General features: G+C 37.8%; 1 protein-coding gene across 1 annotated transcript in view; it reads left to right on the forward strand.

Annotated features, from left to right (window-relative positions):
- LOC114645312 (anoctamin-5-like) overlaps positions 1 to 18,517 on the forward strand; it is a 62,274-nt gene that overhangs the window by 30,260 nt on the left and 13,497 nt on the right. Inside the window, exons 9-16 of the mRNA XM_051922503.1 lie at positions 1,180 to 1,285; positions 1,888 to 1,948; positions 8,152 to 8,300; positions 11,043 to 11,117; positions 13,055 to 13,283; positions 13,520 to 13,689; positions 13,805 to 13,902; positions 16,155 to 16,285. Of these exons, the coding sequence (XP_051778463.1) occupies positions 1,180 to 1,285; positions 1,888 to 1,948; positions 8,152 to 8,300; positions 11,043 to 11,117; positions 13,055 to 13,283; positions 13,520 to 13,689; positions 13,805 to 13,902; positions 16,155 to 16,285 (1,019 nt within the window). The remainder of the gene's footprint in view (positions 1 to 1,179; positions 1,286 to 1,887; positions 1,949 to 8,151; positions 8,301 to 11,042; positions 11,118 to 13,054; positions 13,284 to 13,519; positions 13,690 to 13,804; positions 13,903 to 16,154; positions 16,286 to 18,517) is intronic.

The raw sequence follows: 18,517 nt of genomic DNA on the forward strand, positions 1-18,517 counted from the left end.
TTGAATTGATTTGTTTCTTCATTAAATGACAGCCAAACAGACATGAAATGTGAAACAAGACAAAAGATGACCAGCTAAACTGGGATTTCAAACTCCAACCGGTTTCTTAATGAGAGGTCAATTCATGCTGTTAATTAAACTTGTTATTCAATTCCATGGCTTATTGCTGCTCTCATTCTGCCATAGCAGACATTTCCAAAGCTGTTGATTCTTCTGTTTTTTCTAAGAACACTGTCAAGATGTTTTGGTGACCTGAGAGATCAACCTTACCGAGACCTTCACCTTTCTTTATTTTCAGATATTGCGTGATGGGCACTTGGTCATGTGGCGGCTCATTTTGTGTCTCATTATTGTTTGGCTACTAATTAAGGAAAAAGAGACAACTAGGGGGTCTGAGTCAAGTTAATTAAAATTAAGGCAAAAGAAGTTAATTAGCAGCAAACACTGGCCACTAATGAAGAAGATGGTTAGAATGAAAACCTGCAGCTACTGTGACCCTCCAGGACCGGAGTTTGACATCCGTGATTTAAGCTATTTGACAATGTGTGTGTAATTGCAAGTAGTAGATCAATACATGAGAACTGTCTTGGATATACTCAGTTTTTAAGCTTTTATCTTCCAGGGATGCCCCATGCCACATTAGCCTCCACTGGAAAGTGCAAGATATTTTTAAATGCATAAAAAATTCTTAACTTCAGAAGATAATTTTGCTGACAAATACATATATGCCATGTTTGTGAAGAAATAACTTCAACTTGAAAAATACATAACTTATCCTTTGAACAGGTTTAGCAGAAGTCACTTTGTGTGTATAAAACATAAATTCAGATAGAGAATTTCAGTATGGGCACATCCAGTACAGAAGGAACAAAACAACACAATGTGCTCAGTTTAAGTAAGGATCAAGAATTAAGCAAGAATTGGACCGTTTAATAAACTGTCAGCAAGTCAAGTAGAATTAAAGGGCTCAGTTTGGGAAACACTGATTGGAGGCCTTGGCTTCCTACACCCTTCTACTGAACAAAGCACCATCCAGAAATGGAAGGAATGAAGGGAACTGCTAGGCTAAAATTAGCTCAGAAGAAGCAATTCTTATTCACAGTATTGTGAATATCTATATAAATGTTGCCTCTATCCATTACTCCATCTTTTGACTCTATGTTTTCTTTGTTTCAATAGTAAAGAAATCTGTAATGCTTCAATTGGGGGAGATATTATAATGTGTCCCTTATGTGATAAGAAGTGCACCTACTGGAAATTAATCACAACATGTCAGTCCTCCAAGGTAAGCTGAAATATCCCAGTGTCCCGTTGAAGCCAGTAGCAAAAATGAGACCACCTAAAATTAAACCAAAGTGAAGGCGAGGGTCAAGCCTTGTTTCTTTCAGCTGTTTTCTTGCTAACAATTGAGAGAGATGGCTGTCCTTTATTCTATCATTTGACAAACAGAAACCTTTTGGAGGTTTAGCTATATATCTGCACATGCTGTCAACTCTAATCTGTAGCAACAATGTTACAAGATTGTAAGAGTATGTTATAGAAACTATAGATGCTCCTTTTGTTATTAAAAAATTGCTAAGGATGTACTGTTATCATTTACTGTTACTTGTTCAGAACAACTGACAATAAAATGCATATGAGAGTATTGTTGTGGTGTTTAGGAGTAGTCATAGTATTAAAAGTTTCTATTATTATGACTCTCAAAATTGATGTCTATATCAGTTTTGCTGTCAAGATAGTAATGGTACCTAATTTCAGATTTTTTTTTTATCGAAATGAAATATGCCAACACATTGCATCAAGATTTTTTCTGTTAGCATCTAAGACTATTTATCTGTTTAATAATCTGTTAACTGTCCTTTCTTTCTTTCTTTCTTTCTTCTGCAGCAATCACATCTGTTTGACAATTTTGGCACTGTATTTTTTGCCATGTTCATGGGTATTTGGGGTATGTTTGATTCAATCTTAATAATTTTTGGTAGTTTCTGTTATTAGATAGTAATTCTGTAACAAAAAAAAAAGTCATTTCAGAGGAACTGAAGTTATACTGAAATCAGAATACAGTTTAAAAAACTTGAAAAAATGTGTTTATTTTTCCATGTAAATATTGTTATGCTAATGGACAAAAAAATAACTTTTATGTTTTTTTACTAGCTTCTACTGTAATGTTAATTTAAGTTTAACTGTGGTACTAGTGGTAATAGAACAACCCACCTAGATTTCTGAATTTATTGCTACACTTTATGTATCGTGTCTGAGTCTACAATGTTAGGGGAAAGTGAAGATGGTTATTATTAAACACACCAGCAGTCCATTTCAGGGACTGGAGTCTATCCCAGTAGCACTCAGTGCAAGGCAGGACCCAATCATGGGCAGAATTTCATGTTTAAACCTTTGGGGGCAACGGCACGAACCATACAAAGTAATGGTATTTTTTAGTTTGAATTGAACTACTTCATATTAACATCACATCCCGTATCAAATATGGTAAATTGTTCATAATATAAATGTATAATATGAAGTATGTCTCACATTAATTCATTAAAAATTTTGAAATTATGAAAAGTACAAAAATACCATTAACGATATTTAAATGTGGGCGGCACGGTGGCGCAGTGGGTAGCGCTGCTGCCTCGCAGTTGGGACACCTGGGGACCTGGGTTCGATTCCCGGGTCCTCCCTGCATGGAGTTTGCATGTTCTCCCCGTGTCTGCGTGGGTTTCCTCCGGGCGCTCCGGTTTCCTCCCGCATTCCGAAGACATGCAGGTTAGGTGGATTGGCGATTCTAAATTGGCCCTAGTGTGTGCTTGGTGTGTGGGTGTGTTTGTGTGTGTCCTGCGGTGGGTTGGCACCCTGCCCGGGATTGGTTCCTGCCTTGTGCCCTGTGTTGGCTGGGATTGGCTCCAGCAGACCCCCGTGACCCTGTGTTCGGATTCAGTGGGTTGGAAAATGGATGGATGGATGGATATTTAAATGTCAGAAAGCATTGCTTTTTTAAGTTTGTCTGCTTGAAATAAACACTTCCTTATTTTAACAAGTTATAAAATGTACACATCGCATAACATTCGGGTGTGTGCAGTGCTGGTGCTAGGTTATTTTACTCCCTAGGGCAAGCTTATTAGTGTGCCAACCAACTGTTCCGGAGCTAACCTGTGTGGCTGGGTAATGGTGGAGCCAACCCTGGTTGTGCGACTTAGATAACTGACTTGAAAGTTGGCTAACAGGAGCATTTATCAGGCATTCAAAGGTAGAAAATACTATAGCTAAAATGTACACGCTGAAGTAACCACTCTCAAGTTAAACAATAAACTAATCTGTAGTTGAAAATCTGTTTTAAGGATAGGTGACATGCAAGACAGAGAGTTGCTTGGGCAGGGCAGATTATAGTGTTAGTTGATCCATATATATCCTCTAAACCAACATATCCAGTGCTAGAGGGAAGCTGGAGCCTATCCCAGGAAGCAGCAAGCGCAGGCAGGAACAGCCTGTGGACAGCACACCTGGCCATCACAAGGTGAACACACACAAAAACATACACATCACAGGATGGCTTAGCATCACCAGTTCATCTAACCTGCATGTCTTTGAACTGTGTGAAGAATTAGAGGAAACCTATGTGGCCCCACATGCACCACCCCTGGATTCCTTATTATAAGGCAGCACTGCTTCTAGGTACAGTATATTAGTTGATTATTAACATATTCAAATTAACACGGGTAAACAATTCCCTTTATTTGAGATTTCTTTTAGAAACATAGTGTAAACTCTGCCAATGGAACCAAACCCTGATGGGAAAGTCTTTAATCCATGGCACTACAAATACGCATACGTGTCCACAGTCTCACAGAAGCCAAATTAAAGATGCCAATTAACATAGCATAGATATGTTTTAGGATGTATGAAAAAGAACAACAAAAGAACCCTGAGAAAAACTTATGCAGTAATGAGGAGAAGGTGCAAATCCTACACAGAAAGTGTTGACTGAATCTGTGCAGCAACAGAACTAACAACTAACATCTAACCTTAACTATCTTGGGATTTGATTGAGCTAAACACTGTTTTAAAAGATTTCACAACAGACTCCCATCGCAAAATTTATTATGATACTTTGGGATGCAGCATATGATTAAGAGACTTTTGGAATAAATTGAACCATTTTGACAATAACAGGACAGCAAAGTTTGTAAATACAATTCATGATCAGCATCACACAGTACACCAGCCATTAGGCCTGAGCCACCAAACGTGTATCTCTCTGATAGTTCAGATTCTTAGGCATTTGGCCAATATTTTTGAAATTTTAATATGTCAATGAAGGCCAACTATGTGAAATCTTGTGTTCCTAACTTTAATTTTATTTTAATAACAGAATATTTTCATCTGCTAATGCATGCTTTTCTGTGTGTTTTATGATTATGTGCTCTGTGTGGTGTTCAGCATGCAAAAGCAAAACAAAATAAAGTCATTTGTGTAAATAATGCTTCATAAAGAGGTATTTATGGTAGTTTGTAAAGTAGGCAGTGTGACTGCCAATTTCATTTCTTCCATTGACTTGCTATAAAGTTTTGAATTAGGTTAGGTTAGGTAGACTTTATTATACCTAAGGGAGATTTGTTTACAGCAGGAAAAGTACTAAAACATAAGGCATTGTTACACAGATCTAAACAAAGATATCACAACTGCAAACTAGTGTTAGCATATAGACATACACTCAAGATTAATACAAAGAAGAATAATTACAATTAACAGTACACAAAGTAATAATTTAGAATATAGCATTTAACAGCATCCCTACAAGTAGCGGAATTCAAAATGCATATAGCTCTAGGAATAAAAGGAATTGTTAAATATAATGCTCTTTACCCTCAGAAACCTAAATTTGCAGTCTGATGGCAACAACTGAAATTTAGGAAAAAGAGGATGGCTACCATCTGACGGAATTGAATCTGCCTTCTTTCTAACCTTTTTTTGTAATACAGCTCAGTGACAGAAGTCTGCTACAAATTAATAGTTTTACTGCTGATTGTTATTAAAATGGTTTATATTCTTAATGCTAAAGTTGCCAAAGCAACATATAAAAAGCAAATGTAACAACAGACTTAATTAAAGATTTGAAAAACAGTGTCATTATGGTTTTGTCAACTTTTAAACAGTTGATTTTCCGAAGAAAGAAAAGCTGTGTCTGCTCCTTCCCACAAATGTGCTCTGTGTGAAGATCAAAGTTTTGCTTGATAATCAATTATTGCCCTAGATATTTGTATTGTTGTACCATCTCCATTGTCTCTCCTTCAATTAAAGTTGAGGCAGTGGAAGGAGGGAAATACCTGAGATATACAACCACATCCTCCTTTTTAGGAATATTCATCTGTGAAAAGGAACAAACTCATCAGCAACTGGGCCATGGCTGTACTCCTTATCTTGTAAAAAAACTCACAATGACAGAGTCATCTGCAAATTTCATAATATATAACATTATGAAATAAAAAAAAATTATTTAAAATTTTTGGGTTAGGATTCTTATTGATTGTAGTTAGGGAAATGCAGGTGTGTTGCTGGCTTACAATGCTTCTTCTCCAGTATTTATCCTAGCTGTTGTCCTTGTTTAAATGGGTTTATTATGGGAACTCTAGTTTTCTCCTACTACCCAAACATTGTTGTCTGTTTTTTGTCAACACAAAGCTGGTGTTTATTGAATGGAACTAGGGGGCTTTGCCTCCTGCTCACTTCACTCGCCAACCCCCCCACCTGCACTACGCGCCAGCAACTTCGTGTCTCTGCTGCATGCATATGTGGATTTCACTTTCACCAAACAACAAAACTTTTAATTCTCGCGGATAGGCCTCTTCATTGAGAAGAAACACTAAGTTTCCCTGGTGGCTACACGAATTAGACGATCTACAAGTCTCTGACTTAAAGTTTAAAGCCAAACAATATCTATATACTTCTGTCATATCACCTATGTCCATATATTTGATCTCTTTTCACTTTTACCTTTTCGTCAATATCACATTGAATTTTGATTCCATGTTTGGAATTACATCGTGACAACGCAACGTATTGTATAACTGCCCATGAGTGAATATCGTTTCTTTCTCTCTACAAGAAATGTGTCTGACAACAGCATTCACACAAATGAGAAATGACTGAACCGTGTGCATGGTTATGTGGGCAGGACTTTTCCAAATCTCTTTGCATAAGCTCTTGTCTCACAGGGCTTGAAATTTTCTCTCGCGGGATTTCACTTTCACCAAACAACAAATCTTTTCATTCTTGCGGATACGCCTCTTCATTGGGAATAAACACTACTTTTCCCTGATGGCAACATGGATGATCTACAAGTCTCCGACTTAAAGTTTAAATCCAAACAATATATTTGATCTCTTTTCGTTGTTCCATTATTTCACCAAGTAATAATTTCTGTTTGTTTGCGCTAATGCAATCTTTACTATCTGTTTTTTGAGACTTTCAAATTTTGTACTTCAGTTATCTCTAACCTGCTCTGCATGTGTACCGCACCAACATTTTTGAATTATTTTTACGACGTTCTACTTTGTCATCTACTCTTTGTCTTTTATTTCCGGCCCCGGGCATGGTTAAAACTCTTGGCACAAAGTCTCGTCTTGCGGGACGTGAAAGTCTCTCTCTGAGAAAATCACGTCTTGTTTCCTTCCAAGATTTTTTTATAATAGAGAGATATGCTGGCCCATTTCCAAGTGGATTGCGTCATATATGTTGACACCTGTAATTTCTGTTGATAATATGCTGACAGTATCATAGATAAATGATTATCATTGTTGAACATGAATGAATGCAAAGAAGGATATTGAACTAAAGGAATTAAGATCACACCAAAAAAGTTATTGTGCACTTGAAATGTCAATAGAACCCAAGTCACATTCAGTCTACTACCTTCTTGCATAATCTGTCTTCAAAATGCTAATAATGCTTTTATTGCCAATAAAAAAGAGCTGTGACTCAAAGCATGAAGCAACAAGCATGTAACAAATAGAAATATGTTATCTTTTTAAATTCATGTTTTCATACTTTATTTTAAAATGTTTCTGCTCTTAAATGAAGCCATAACTAAGTCTCGACTTGACTTGCTGGAGAGTGCACATCAGATTGCTTTCTCAAGAAAGAATTTTTGTTAAAAAAATAATGTACATAAAGTAGGGAGTGGGATAAGATTGTCTCCTGCCTTGCAATGATTGCTGCTGTAGTAAGATAGTTGCTGCCTGTTCCATGAAATGAATGGGTATGAAAATGGATAGATGGAGTGTCGTAAATGCATCTGGAAGGGAATTCATGTTGGTGTTAAGTAAGAAAAAACATACAAGTGAGATACTAGAAAGTGCAGGTCATTACAGTGTGTAGGCCTCTGAATTTCAAGACTCATCCCCAGACTTGATGTTATACACCCGAGGTAACTAAGTAAATAAGTACAGTAAAAACTTTACTCCTATAACATTGTCAGGATGTTCATGGACACAGGGGTGTAACCCCTGATACACCCCTGCTTTTTACTCTTGGTCTGTCATGTTCCCTCCAGGGTCCCACTACCTCTCCCCGTCCTGGGGTTCAAATGTCACTTTAATGTCTTTCCTGTTCATTTTCTGTGTTTCATGTGTCTTGTGGGTGGTTCCTCAAAAGGCGGAGCCACCTACACATTACCACAGGGGACTGCTTGGCTGAGGTAAAGCCACAGTTCATTGCGATTCATTGAATGCGCTTGTGGTGGTGGTAAGTTCTCCTTTGTTTATTGCTTTTTGATTGTTTGTGGTTTTACTGGATTTTGACCTAATGCTTTGTTTTGGACTTGGTACTCTGGATTCTTAATTGGAACTTCTTTGCCTTGGATTGCCATTGCCTTTTCTGGCATCCCAGGCCATGCCTTTTGTGCTCTTTGTAACTTAATTTGTTCCTCAGAGCACTTTTGCAAAAATATTTCTTTTTTTGTAGTTTACAAAGATTTAATGCAACTCTTTTCATTACTGGTAGGGGTTTGATGGTTATTTTCCTCTCTAGTGGTCATTTGGATTATTGTCCGGACCTTTGTTCAAAACACAACATACAAGTCTAAACTGTGTCCCCCAGATTTGACCAAATAGGATATATCTTGTGCTCTATTACATTCTCCCTTCTTCTCCCCAGTAACATTGTTTTTAGAGTTTTGGAAGCGTCGACAGGCTCGTCTGGAGTATGAGTGGGACCTAGTTGACTTTGAGGAGGAGCAAGACCATGACTTCAGGCCAGAATATGAAGCTAAATGCACTCTCCGCAAGTTAAACCCCATTACCCAGGTACTATCTTCAACAAACATATCTATATATATAATTCACTAAGTCCATGGCAAGCAAGACGCACGCAAGACCGAGCCCCGCCCACCAACAATTCACTAAGCAGCTGATCATGGCACACGCACTACAGAGCCAAAAATTCACGCGAGAGTGAAAGCATTTGCCAAGAATGTTTTCATTAATCAAGAATGAAAGTCGGAGGTTCGAAGAAGATCACATACCATCGTAGTTCCGACCATAAATGATGCCGACTGGCAATCCTGCAGCGTTATTCCCATGACCTGCCGGGCAGCTATTACTCCCACTGGCATGCCTCCGCATAAAGTCAAACTTAAAATTGGTTCAGTCGTCATGCTTCTCAGAAACCTCATGCCAGCAAGAAGTCTCTGTAAAGGCACTAGACTGACTGTTCTGAGCATTCACCGCAATGTACTAGAGTGTAAAACAATCGCAGCTGCTACCTCACAACTGTCCATATTCCCCGGATTTCCCTGACTCCATCAGATTCAAATTTACCTTTTATGTTTACATGCAGACAATTTCCTGTTAGATTGGCCTTTGCAATGACAATTAATGAGGCGCAGGGACAAACTTTCAAAAAGATATGCCTGTATCTGCCAAAACCAGTTTTCAGTCACGGACAATTGTATGTTGCTCTCTCCAGAGTTCCATCTTTTCATTCACTTACAGCACACAGGCGCCCGCGAGAGAGAGAGAGAGAGAGAGAGAGAGAGAGACACACACACACACAGGCGCACGACAGAGAGACACACACGCACACACACGCACACACACAGGCACGCGCGCGAGAGAGAGAGACTCCCTGACCCCATCAGATTCAAATATGCCTTTTACGTTTACACACAGACAATTTCCTGTTAGATAGGCCTTTGCAATGACAATTAATAAGGCACAGGGACACACTTTCAAAATGATATGCCTGTATCTGCCAACCCCAGTTTCAGTCACGGACAATTGTATGTTGCTATCTCCAGAGTTCCATCTTTTCATTCAATTACAGTCGTATCCTCAAACCCACCCCATTTGGACAACTGTGTCTTTCAGGAAGTGTTCACCCATCAATACATAATTATGCGGCGTATACTACGCCGTGGGATGGCTAGTGAATTACTAATAAGAGTTATCCATATTAGCACTTTTGAACTGTTAGAGATCAAAATGATACATCAAGCCTTATAACAGAGCACCTTTTAATTGTTACATTTTTTTTTGTAATCACTATAATAGATAGATAGATAGATAGATAGATAATAATGAAAAGGCAACCCTTTATCGTCTTAAACTGACCTCTTAGTTTAATGAGCATGCCGTGCATTATATATCATTATATTGGCTTTATCTTTTGTTTTTTATTTTTTACCTTCTTTTTTTAGATAACTGTCAACTGCATCCATTGTCACGATTATTTGAATCATGTAACTCATTACCCTTATTTATTGTTCCCAGCAAAATATCCCATATTATTACCAGTATCTCAAAAATTCAAAATTAGTTTTTACTTGAGGTGTCGCACAGTAATGCAAAGGTAGCTCTGCCGCCTTGCAGTAAGGAGACCAGGGTTCCTGTCCCAGCTCCTACTTTCACAGAGTTTGTATGATCTGCCCATGTCTGCATGTATTTCTTCTGGGTGCTCCAGTGTCCACCCATTGTCTAAAGACATGTAGGTTAGGTGAATTGATGATGCTAAATTTGCCCTAGTGTGTGTTTGATGGTTGGATGTGTGGCAACCCCTCCGGGGTTTGTTTCTGCCTTGTGCCCTAAGCTAGCTAGCTATGCTCCAGTAACCTCGTGACCCTGGTTGGGGATCAAGTGGGTTAGAAAATTATATGATTTATGTCTTGAGTGATCAACACCCAACAGAACATGAGACTCCATTGCTCATTCAATCTTGTCAAATGTTCTGCCCAGAGGCATTGCTTTAGGTGCAAATATCACCAAAAACCTAAATATCCATAGTAATGGATCATTTTTAGCAATGATAACTTCAGTTCATATTACCCCACATTTTTCCTTTAAAGTGCACATTCTTATCGCTAGCAATAATTGCTGAGGGCAACACTCCAACTCCTTTCCTCTCTAGTTGTCCACCCTGAGATGTCAGTGGAGATGCATGAACTGAGGATGCTAGTCTCAGAGCCACTGATTTGACTGTTAGCCAAGGAAGACCTCCATCAGCCACTGGTAGATTTCACCATTTAGCTGGTGATGCCCGCTTTTCTGTGCAGAGGCTCTCTCTACCCTGATTGTGTATACCACCAGCTACATTGCTCATGAGAGTTTCCTAGACCACATTCTCATAGTTAGTGAATGTGTCAATAAAAACCTTAACTTGATTAAACTGCATTATAATCTAACTTGTTTATGAGGACCTTATTTGTTTCTGTGACAGTGTGAATTAAGGCCAGTAGCTAGGTGCCAAATGCAAAAAAAAAATCCTTGCTTAGTTTTCATGCTCTTTTTATGCACCTATTAAAGGTGTATATCTGTTCTGCAGCACTATAGTACAGATCTCTACACTAATTCATACTTTAGTACATGTTCACAACTTTTTTCTTTTCACTTTGAAATTGGGAATTTAGCCTTATATTTTGTTCAAACTGAGAAAAGATAAGTATCTGAGTTAACTGCTGACAACTTTAGGATGTTTACAAAGATTTGTCCGAATTGTAGAATTATATGCTGTTTGGTTTCTATAAAATACGTTTCTTTAATCTTTTATTTTAGGAGGATGAGCCATATATGCCTTTACCAAGCAAGATGGCACGTTTCCTTCTTTCTGGAGCCACTGTGTTATTTTGGGTGAGCATCACTGATTCTGCACAGTAACTCTTTAGGTTTTAGATGAGGGGAGTCCATTGGCATTGGGAATATTTGTGACTAGTCATGTTCCTTGATAATTTAGATTAGGGTACTTTAGATGCTGATCTCTTAGCCTAATCCAGAAAGCCTTATACATAACCAAGTTAGGCACATGTTGTATACCGTACATGTATAGACCTTTCGTATTCTCTTAAGTATTAGCGTTGAGGTGGCAGAATCTTGAAGTACTTGAGACCTTGACTTTTGCTAGATCTGTATTTCAACATTTTCATTGCCTTCTTAAACTCATTTTCGCCTGCTCCACATATTTTATTCTAAAACTTATTAGTTTACTGACCTTTTGTGTTCTAACACATTTTAATATTATCCTTCCATTTGACCTTACTCAAGTTATTGAATCAATCTTACAGAAACTCTCCTAGCATCTCTCCTTGCTATCATTATTTCAATCAAGAAACTAATAATGCCGGGACATCCAGGAAAGTGAAGAGCATTTAGAGTTGAATAACATGAGCTCTTCTTAGTGTAGCAAAGTGGTGTAATATGTTATTTGTTATTTTGTTTCATTTTAGTTTTGAACTTCCCCAATATTAATTAATTCTTGTAAATAGTTAGTAGTATACCGATTGTATAATATGTTGTAGTACGGGCGTTAATTAATGTTACACCTCACAACTTGCATGCACTGCGCTTCTGGAGGCTGAGCCAAGAAACGTGGTGCATGCAGGTTGTGAGGTGTAACGCTAATTAACGCCCGTACTACAACATATTATACAATCGATATACTACTATTTACAATAATTAATTAATTTTGTGGAAGTTCATAACTAAAACATAACAAAATGACAAATAACATATTACACTTCTACATTAGCATAAAAAATACTAGAAAAACAATACAATAACAGAGTGCCAAGTGAAAATGAATACCATAATAAAACGGATCACAGGGAATAACAAAATAAGAAGTGATAAAGATAAGACTGTGGTCATGTGTAGGGGTGTGGTAAAATGATCAGATTTATAAAAGACAAGATAAATAAAGGGGAAATGTTTGGCTAATACAGACATACCCAAATTGCCTATGCATCACCAGAGAAAAGACTCCATACCTATGGAGTCTAAAGACTACAGAGAAAATGTAATCATCTCTGTAGAGTTGGAATTTCCAGTGCTACCATACAACATGTCTTAGCACTAGGGTTCACAGACAAATTAACAATTTTTAAAGATGTTCTGGCACTTTTCTGTCCATAAATATCCTTCCTCACATTTAGTTTTGTGGTTTTGGTGAAATCCTTGCTGATTGGTGTTTCTGCATCTACTACCCTGGTGATTGATAAGTTTGCTGTGTATCATTGAAATTGTGCTCTTAATCGGTATCTCACTGAAGCACCATACACTGCATTGAAGCAATGATCTCCCCTGTGAAGTTGCAATTGCTATGAATTAATGAGGTTTACGGGTGAACCAGTGAACTACTGAAATCGCCACATATTGTACCACATCTCTCTTCTTTGCATGTCTCATTTTTAGCATAAAGTTTAAAGTTCCTGCTGTGTGGTGGAAGTGTAACACATGAAAGTAACCAGGAATCACAAGTGGCCCAGGGCCTACATTATACAGGAACTCACTGGTTCCTGAAAACAAAGTTACTATTGTTGGAAAATGTTTAATGTAACTCAGCATATCATTCAATTAATTTGGAGAGTTTGGACACTTTATCGTTAACATTGTTATACAAAAGATTGTCCTGACCAAGATTTGTAAACAATAGACTAGACATTCAATTTCAGTTTAAAGGTGAACCATAGTTTGAATAAAACTGCCTTCTCCTTGTTCATGCAATATAACTGATTTCCTTGTACTTCTGTAGTAACTTCAGTCTAACTTCATATTCCTTTTGTCTTCCACAGATTGCTCTGATCATTGCCAGTATCATTGCAGTAATAGTTTATCGTCTTGCTGTCAACACTGCCTTTTCTAGTATCATTAAAGGCAACACAGTGCATGATTTGAAACTGGTTGGTTCCCTCATCACTCCACAGATGGCAACTTCCTTAACTGCGTCTTGCTTAAATTTCATAGCCATCATGATTCTTAACTTCTTCTATGAGCGAGTGGCAATCTGGATTACTGACATAGGTAAACAGAAAGCTAGGAGCCATCTAAGAGTTATTAATACAGTAATGGAATATAGCTGGTTAATTATCTGAATCTGCCTTTATGAAGTTTTAAGTTTTTTCAAATGAGAAGTGTCACCTCTTCATATTTTGATTATTCAATCATATTGATGCATGGTAAAACGGCTTCTATGTCATGATGTAGCCACAGTAAACAAAATATTGCACGTAAGTCAAATATTTATCTTCTCATCCTAGAAATTAACAAGACTCACCTTGAATATGAAAATAGGCTGACAACAAAGATGTTTTTGTTCCAATTTGTCAACTGTTACTCTTCCTGCTTCTATGTGGCTTTCTTCAAGGGGAAATTTGTAGGTTATCCTGGGAAATATATGTACATGTTTGGGCAATGGAGGAATGAGGAGGTGAGCTTTGTATTAGAGAAACAATTTATTTTCCTGAAGAAACATTGTGTCCTCCTTTCACGATCTTTAAAATAAAAGTATGTAATATTATGCTGCCCTTTTTATCTCATCTCAGTGTGATCCTGGTGGCTGTCTCATTGAACTGTCCACCCAGTTGCTCATCATTATGGCAGGTAAACAGATGTGGGGAAATATCCAGGAAGCTCTTGTCCCGTAAGTGCCATAAACATGCAATGCTTTTATCACCTGTAACCTCTGAGAACTTTTTTTAAGAGTAGCTACATGGTTAAAGTATGGGCGCTCCAACATTGTATCTTGAGGCAATGAGGTTTTTGTTAAGGCATTTCAGTTTTTTCAGCTACCCACTTGACAAGGCAGAAATGGTGTCTGAAATGGTGAAGGAACTAAGTCAAGTTGAAATTCACAATTTTAAAATTAGTTGTTCAACAAGGACATGGAGACACAGACTGAAAATGGTTAATGGTAAAGGAATAGAATGATCTCTTATACATTGAATAATTTACCAAATTGTTTAGTTGATTATACTACTTTGAAGACCTATATTTTATTTCTTTAAATTTTAATTGACTAGAATGTAGTTTCATTCATAGATAGATAGATAGATGGAAGGATGGACGGACAAATAGATAGATAGATAGATAGATAGATAGATAGATAGATAGATAGATAGATAGATAGATAGATAGATAGATAGATAGATAGATAGATAGATAGATAGATAGATAGATAGATAGATAGCCCAGCACACCACAGCATAGAAAATTGCACTGGCCAACTCAGAGATATAGACGATGTGAAGGATCCACATTAAGTAACACATTCTCCTAATTAAAAGGAGCCTGCTCTGCTGTTCCTTCTATAATTGCTCTGTATTCTGAGACCAGTCCAATCTGTCATTAATGTGGACTCCCAAGTACTTGCAGGAGTACACCACCACTACATCCACTCCTTGTATAGTTTTCGGACATAAAGACTCTCTGATGCAGTGAAAGTCATAACCTATTCCTTGATTTTGCTGACATTAAGATGCAGACAATTCTCTTTGCACCAATAAACAAACTTTTCCACTCAATTCCTATACACTGTCTTATCCTCTTTACTAATACAGATGGCCTTACAAGTGTCCCGGTATAAGACTTTGAAAATCAGTTCACCCTACTCATAGCTCAAGCATTGTACTACCTGCCTTTGTAAATCTTATTTCATGCTCCAGTTGCTAGTAACAGTTCGAAATTTTTGGATTTAATGTTTCATTGTTGTTTTGTTTATTTTTAATTATTATTTTTCTTATTTTATGTTATTTCTGTTGATTGTGTTTATGATTGGCTAATTGTATACTGATTCCTTGTGCTTTGTGGGTGGTTCCCCAAGAGGCGGGGCCACCCTGAAGTCAAAGCTGGTTGGAGTTTGTGAGTGTTTCTGTTTCCATATTGGATTTTTGGTTCTTTTTTGATCGCTTGCTTTTGCCTTAAAAGAATTTGATTCAGGACTGTGTATTGGGACTTTGTTGTGAACTGCCTTTATGTTCATATCCTTTTGCCTGTTTTCACTGTTTGGAGGATTAGTTTTTATTATCCCATTTAGTTATTAAATCTTTTTTATAAAGTTCATTTAATGCCCTTTTGCTCATAAGCCAAGGTTTACCGTTATACTCCTGCTTGGTATATTTTGGGGTTTTTAGGTTTTTTTTTTTTTTTTGGAGGCTTCAAACATTTCTGGGCCTGTGAAGCCTGGAAAGCCAGTGGAGCTGAGATTAAGTCCCACTGGGGTGAGATTTTTCCAGGTAGGCAAAGGAGGCCTGGGTAGAGCAGTAAATCTTTTAGTGAAGAATTTTGGAGGCCTAATACCACTTATTGGTGGTATATACCATGTTGGTGTCTCCAAACTAGAACATCCAGTGATTACTTTTTTGGCTCTTTTTCTGATTTATGATTTTAATCTAGTGATTTAGATACTTTTGCATGTATTGCTTTGTGGAATTTAGACTTGAAATTAAAATGTGTCTTTTAACCAGGAAAGCTTGAGCTAATTGTCCATGCTCCTTGCATTCCTGCCTCTGTGGACATACTTAGTCACTTATTTCCTCTACAGCATCAGAACAAGATGAGATGTGTGTTACACTTCAGGATTAAATGCTCCCTAAATCAAAATCTGGGCATGCTCATCTGTCCTGGTTGTGGCAGCTCAAAGGCCTGGCACAGTCACTGTGTCAGTTGAAATCTCCTGGCACCAATATAAACTAAGAGAGATGTTTAGGCTATCTTCCTTCTTTTAGACATGTGCTATAGGTTAAAGACATAATCTGACCTATCAATGTTTAATTCAATTATGCTATTTGACTTTAAAATATTAAATTCTTCAATCCAGTAGGTAACAATGTTTGGCAAATTGACTAACACCAGAAGTTGCTCAATAAAGATTTGTCCTATCTGTTTCATTGGCAGGTGGCTGTTGAATTGGTGGAGAAGCCGTAAGGCTCATGTCAACCCCAAGAAGTTGTGCAGTCGCTGGGAGCAAGACTTTGACCTACAGTGCACTCAAGAGTTTGGCCTTTTCTATGAGTACCTTGAGATGGGTATGGAGTCTAAATGTCTACTCTTTTTATTTTTGCTTGTTCTCTTGTCTTGCACTATTGTCATTCTGAAGACAACATTGATAATGATTTCCTAACACATCTTGCCAGCATGAAGGTTTTTGCACCTACAGTACATCCAAGTTATACACCATGTATCCATAACAATGATTATTTAAAAAAAAATATTGATTACTCTTCTTTTACAAATACAATGATGGAAATCACATAAAACGGATATCACCTTACTCGATTTCTAACTGTAGGGTATACCAGACTTATTAACTTCTCATTGCTGGACCATGTCAGTTTACACAAATGAAAATCACAGGGCATGTCAAAATTAGCAACTAGGTACTGACCTTGCGGCACAGTTGTGTTTGCCCCTTTACTGGCATCCAATTGCAAACTACCTGCCAGAGCCAGTGCTATATGAAGGGTTATCAGGTATGGAGAGTTCAGCTACAATCTTGACTCTTTTTTTTCTTTATTTGCATTCTTTTGTGGTACGTAAAACATGAGACATCAGACAGTTGAGCTTCTCTTCTGATTGTTAGGTCCAAAACACCCCCACTCCTTATTCCCCGTCCCTGCATTATATGCGTTGCACTTTCCGGATGGTTGTTGGCTCTCATGCACACGGAACCCGCCCCTACGACTAAAGACAAAAGCAAACCTATTTCTTTTTCTTGGAGCGAGGCGTTGGGAATGTCACATTACACAACTGCATTCATGAGAGCATGCTGCCGACTGCATCTGACTCAAATGCAAATGAAGGCTACAACTGAAAATAGCTAGAAGAAGGCATGATATGTGATGTAGCCTTTAGATAATTGAACTAGAATCAAACTTGGCTTTCTGCTACCATAGCATATCAGTGTAATGGTTCAATGTGTTGTGCATTCAGGGATTTTGTTATCTGAATATATATGGCCTTGAACAAGTCTGGCCATTCTCCTTTGAACACTGTTATTTACTACACATTTTTACCCACAGAACTGCCACTCACTGGATATTTTCTGTTTATTGTACCATAGCCTCTAAACCCTAAGTCAGTGAAAATCCCAGGAGGGCAGTTGTTTCTGTGACTCTGGAACCATTATATCTGGTACCAACATTCATATCATGGTCACAAATACTTAGGTCATCAATATTGCTGATTGTAATGTTTTGGTCAAGCACCAGTTAACTAGTTGACCAGTTGTACTTTCTATAAATATTCTGTACTATTTATACTTGGGATCCCCCAACTCTAGTCCTGGAGGGTACCAGTGGCTGCAGGTTTTCATTCTATCCCTTTTCTTAATTAGTGGCCTATTTTTGCTCCTAATTAACTTCTTTTGAATGAATTTTAATTATTCCAATTGACATGTTTTGTAAGATTTGTTCCCCTGAATTTCTTCATCGTTCCTCTGAATTGCTTCATTTCTTTCCTTAAACAGAAATGAAATGTGAAGTGAGTAAGCTAACAGAAGACCAACTAACTCAGGTCCTCAAACTCCAACCAATTTCACTCCAACCAGTTGCTTAATTAGGCGATAATTCTTGTTGTTAATTAAACCCGTACTTTAATTCCAAGACTTGTTGCTGCTCTCATTATGCAATAGCATATAATTATGAAATTGTTGATTTTCTCTTTTCTAAGAGCAGTGTCAAAATGTTTTGGTGACTTGAGCAGATCAGCATTTCTGAGACCTTCACCTTTTCAGATACTGTATGATTGATACAGTTTGGTGGTCCTGTTTTGGTTCATTTTGTAGCTCATTATTATTTGGCTGCTTATTAAAGAAAAAGAAACAATTAAGGGGGCTGAGTCTTCAAGAGCACATTAAATAAAATTAATTCAAAAAGAAGTTAATTAGGAGACAAAACACATCACTAATTAAGAAAAGGGTTAGAATGAAAACCTGTAGCCACTTTGGCCCTCCAGGACCGGAGTTCGGAACCCCTGGTTAATACAATTCTTTTTAGCCACGTAATTGGCTGCTTGAAACAAAAGGCATTTTGCAGAGGCGTACATTTACATTATTTAGCAGACGCTCTTATCCAGAGCGACTTACAACAGTGTTTGTTAGTTTGTTTCTTGGGGTCAGAGCACAGGGTCAGCCATTGTACAGCGCCCCCTGGAGCAATTACAGGTTAAGGGCCTTGCTCAAGGGCCCAGCAGAGTAGGATCTCTTTTGGCACTGACGGGGATTCGAACCGGCAACCTTCGGGATACCAGCGCAGATCCTT

The sequence above is a fragment of the Erpetoichthys calabaricus genome, chromosome 2 (genome assembly GCF_900747795.2).
Source record: "Erpetoichthys calabaricus chromosome 2, fErpCal1.3, whole genome shotgun sequence".
Classification (NCBI taxonomy): domain Eukaryota; kingdom Metazoa; phylum Chordata; class Cladistia; order Polypteriformes; family Polypteridae; genus Erpetoichthys; species Erpetoichthys calabaricus.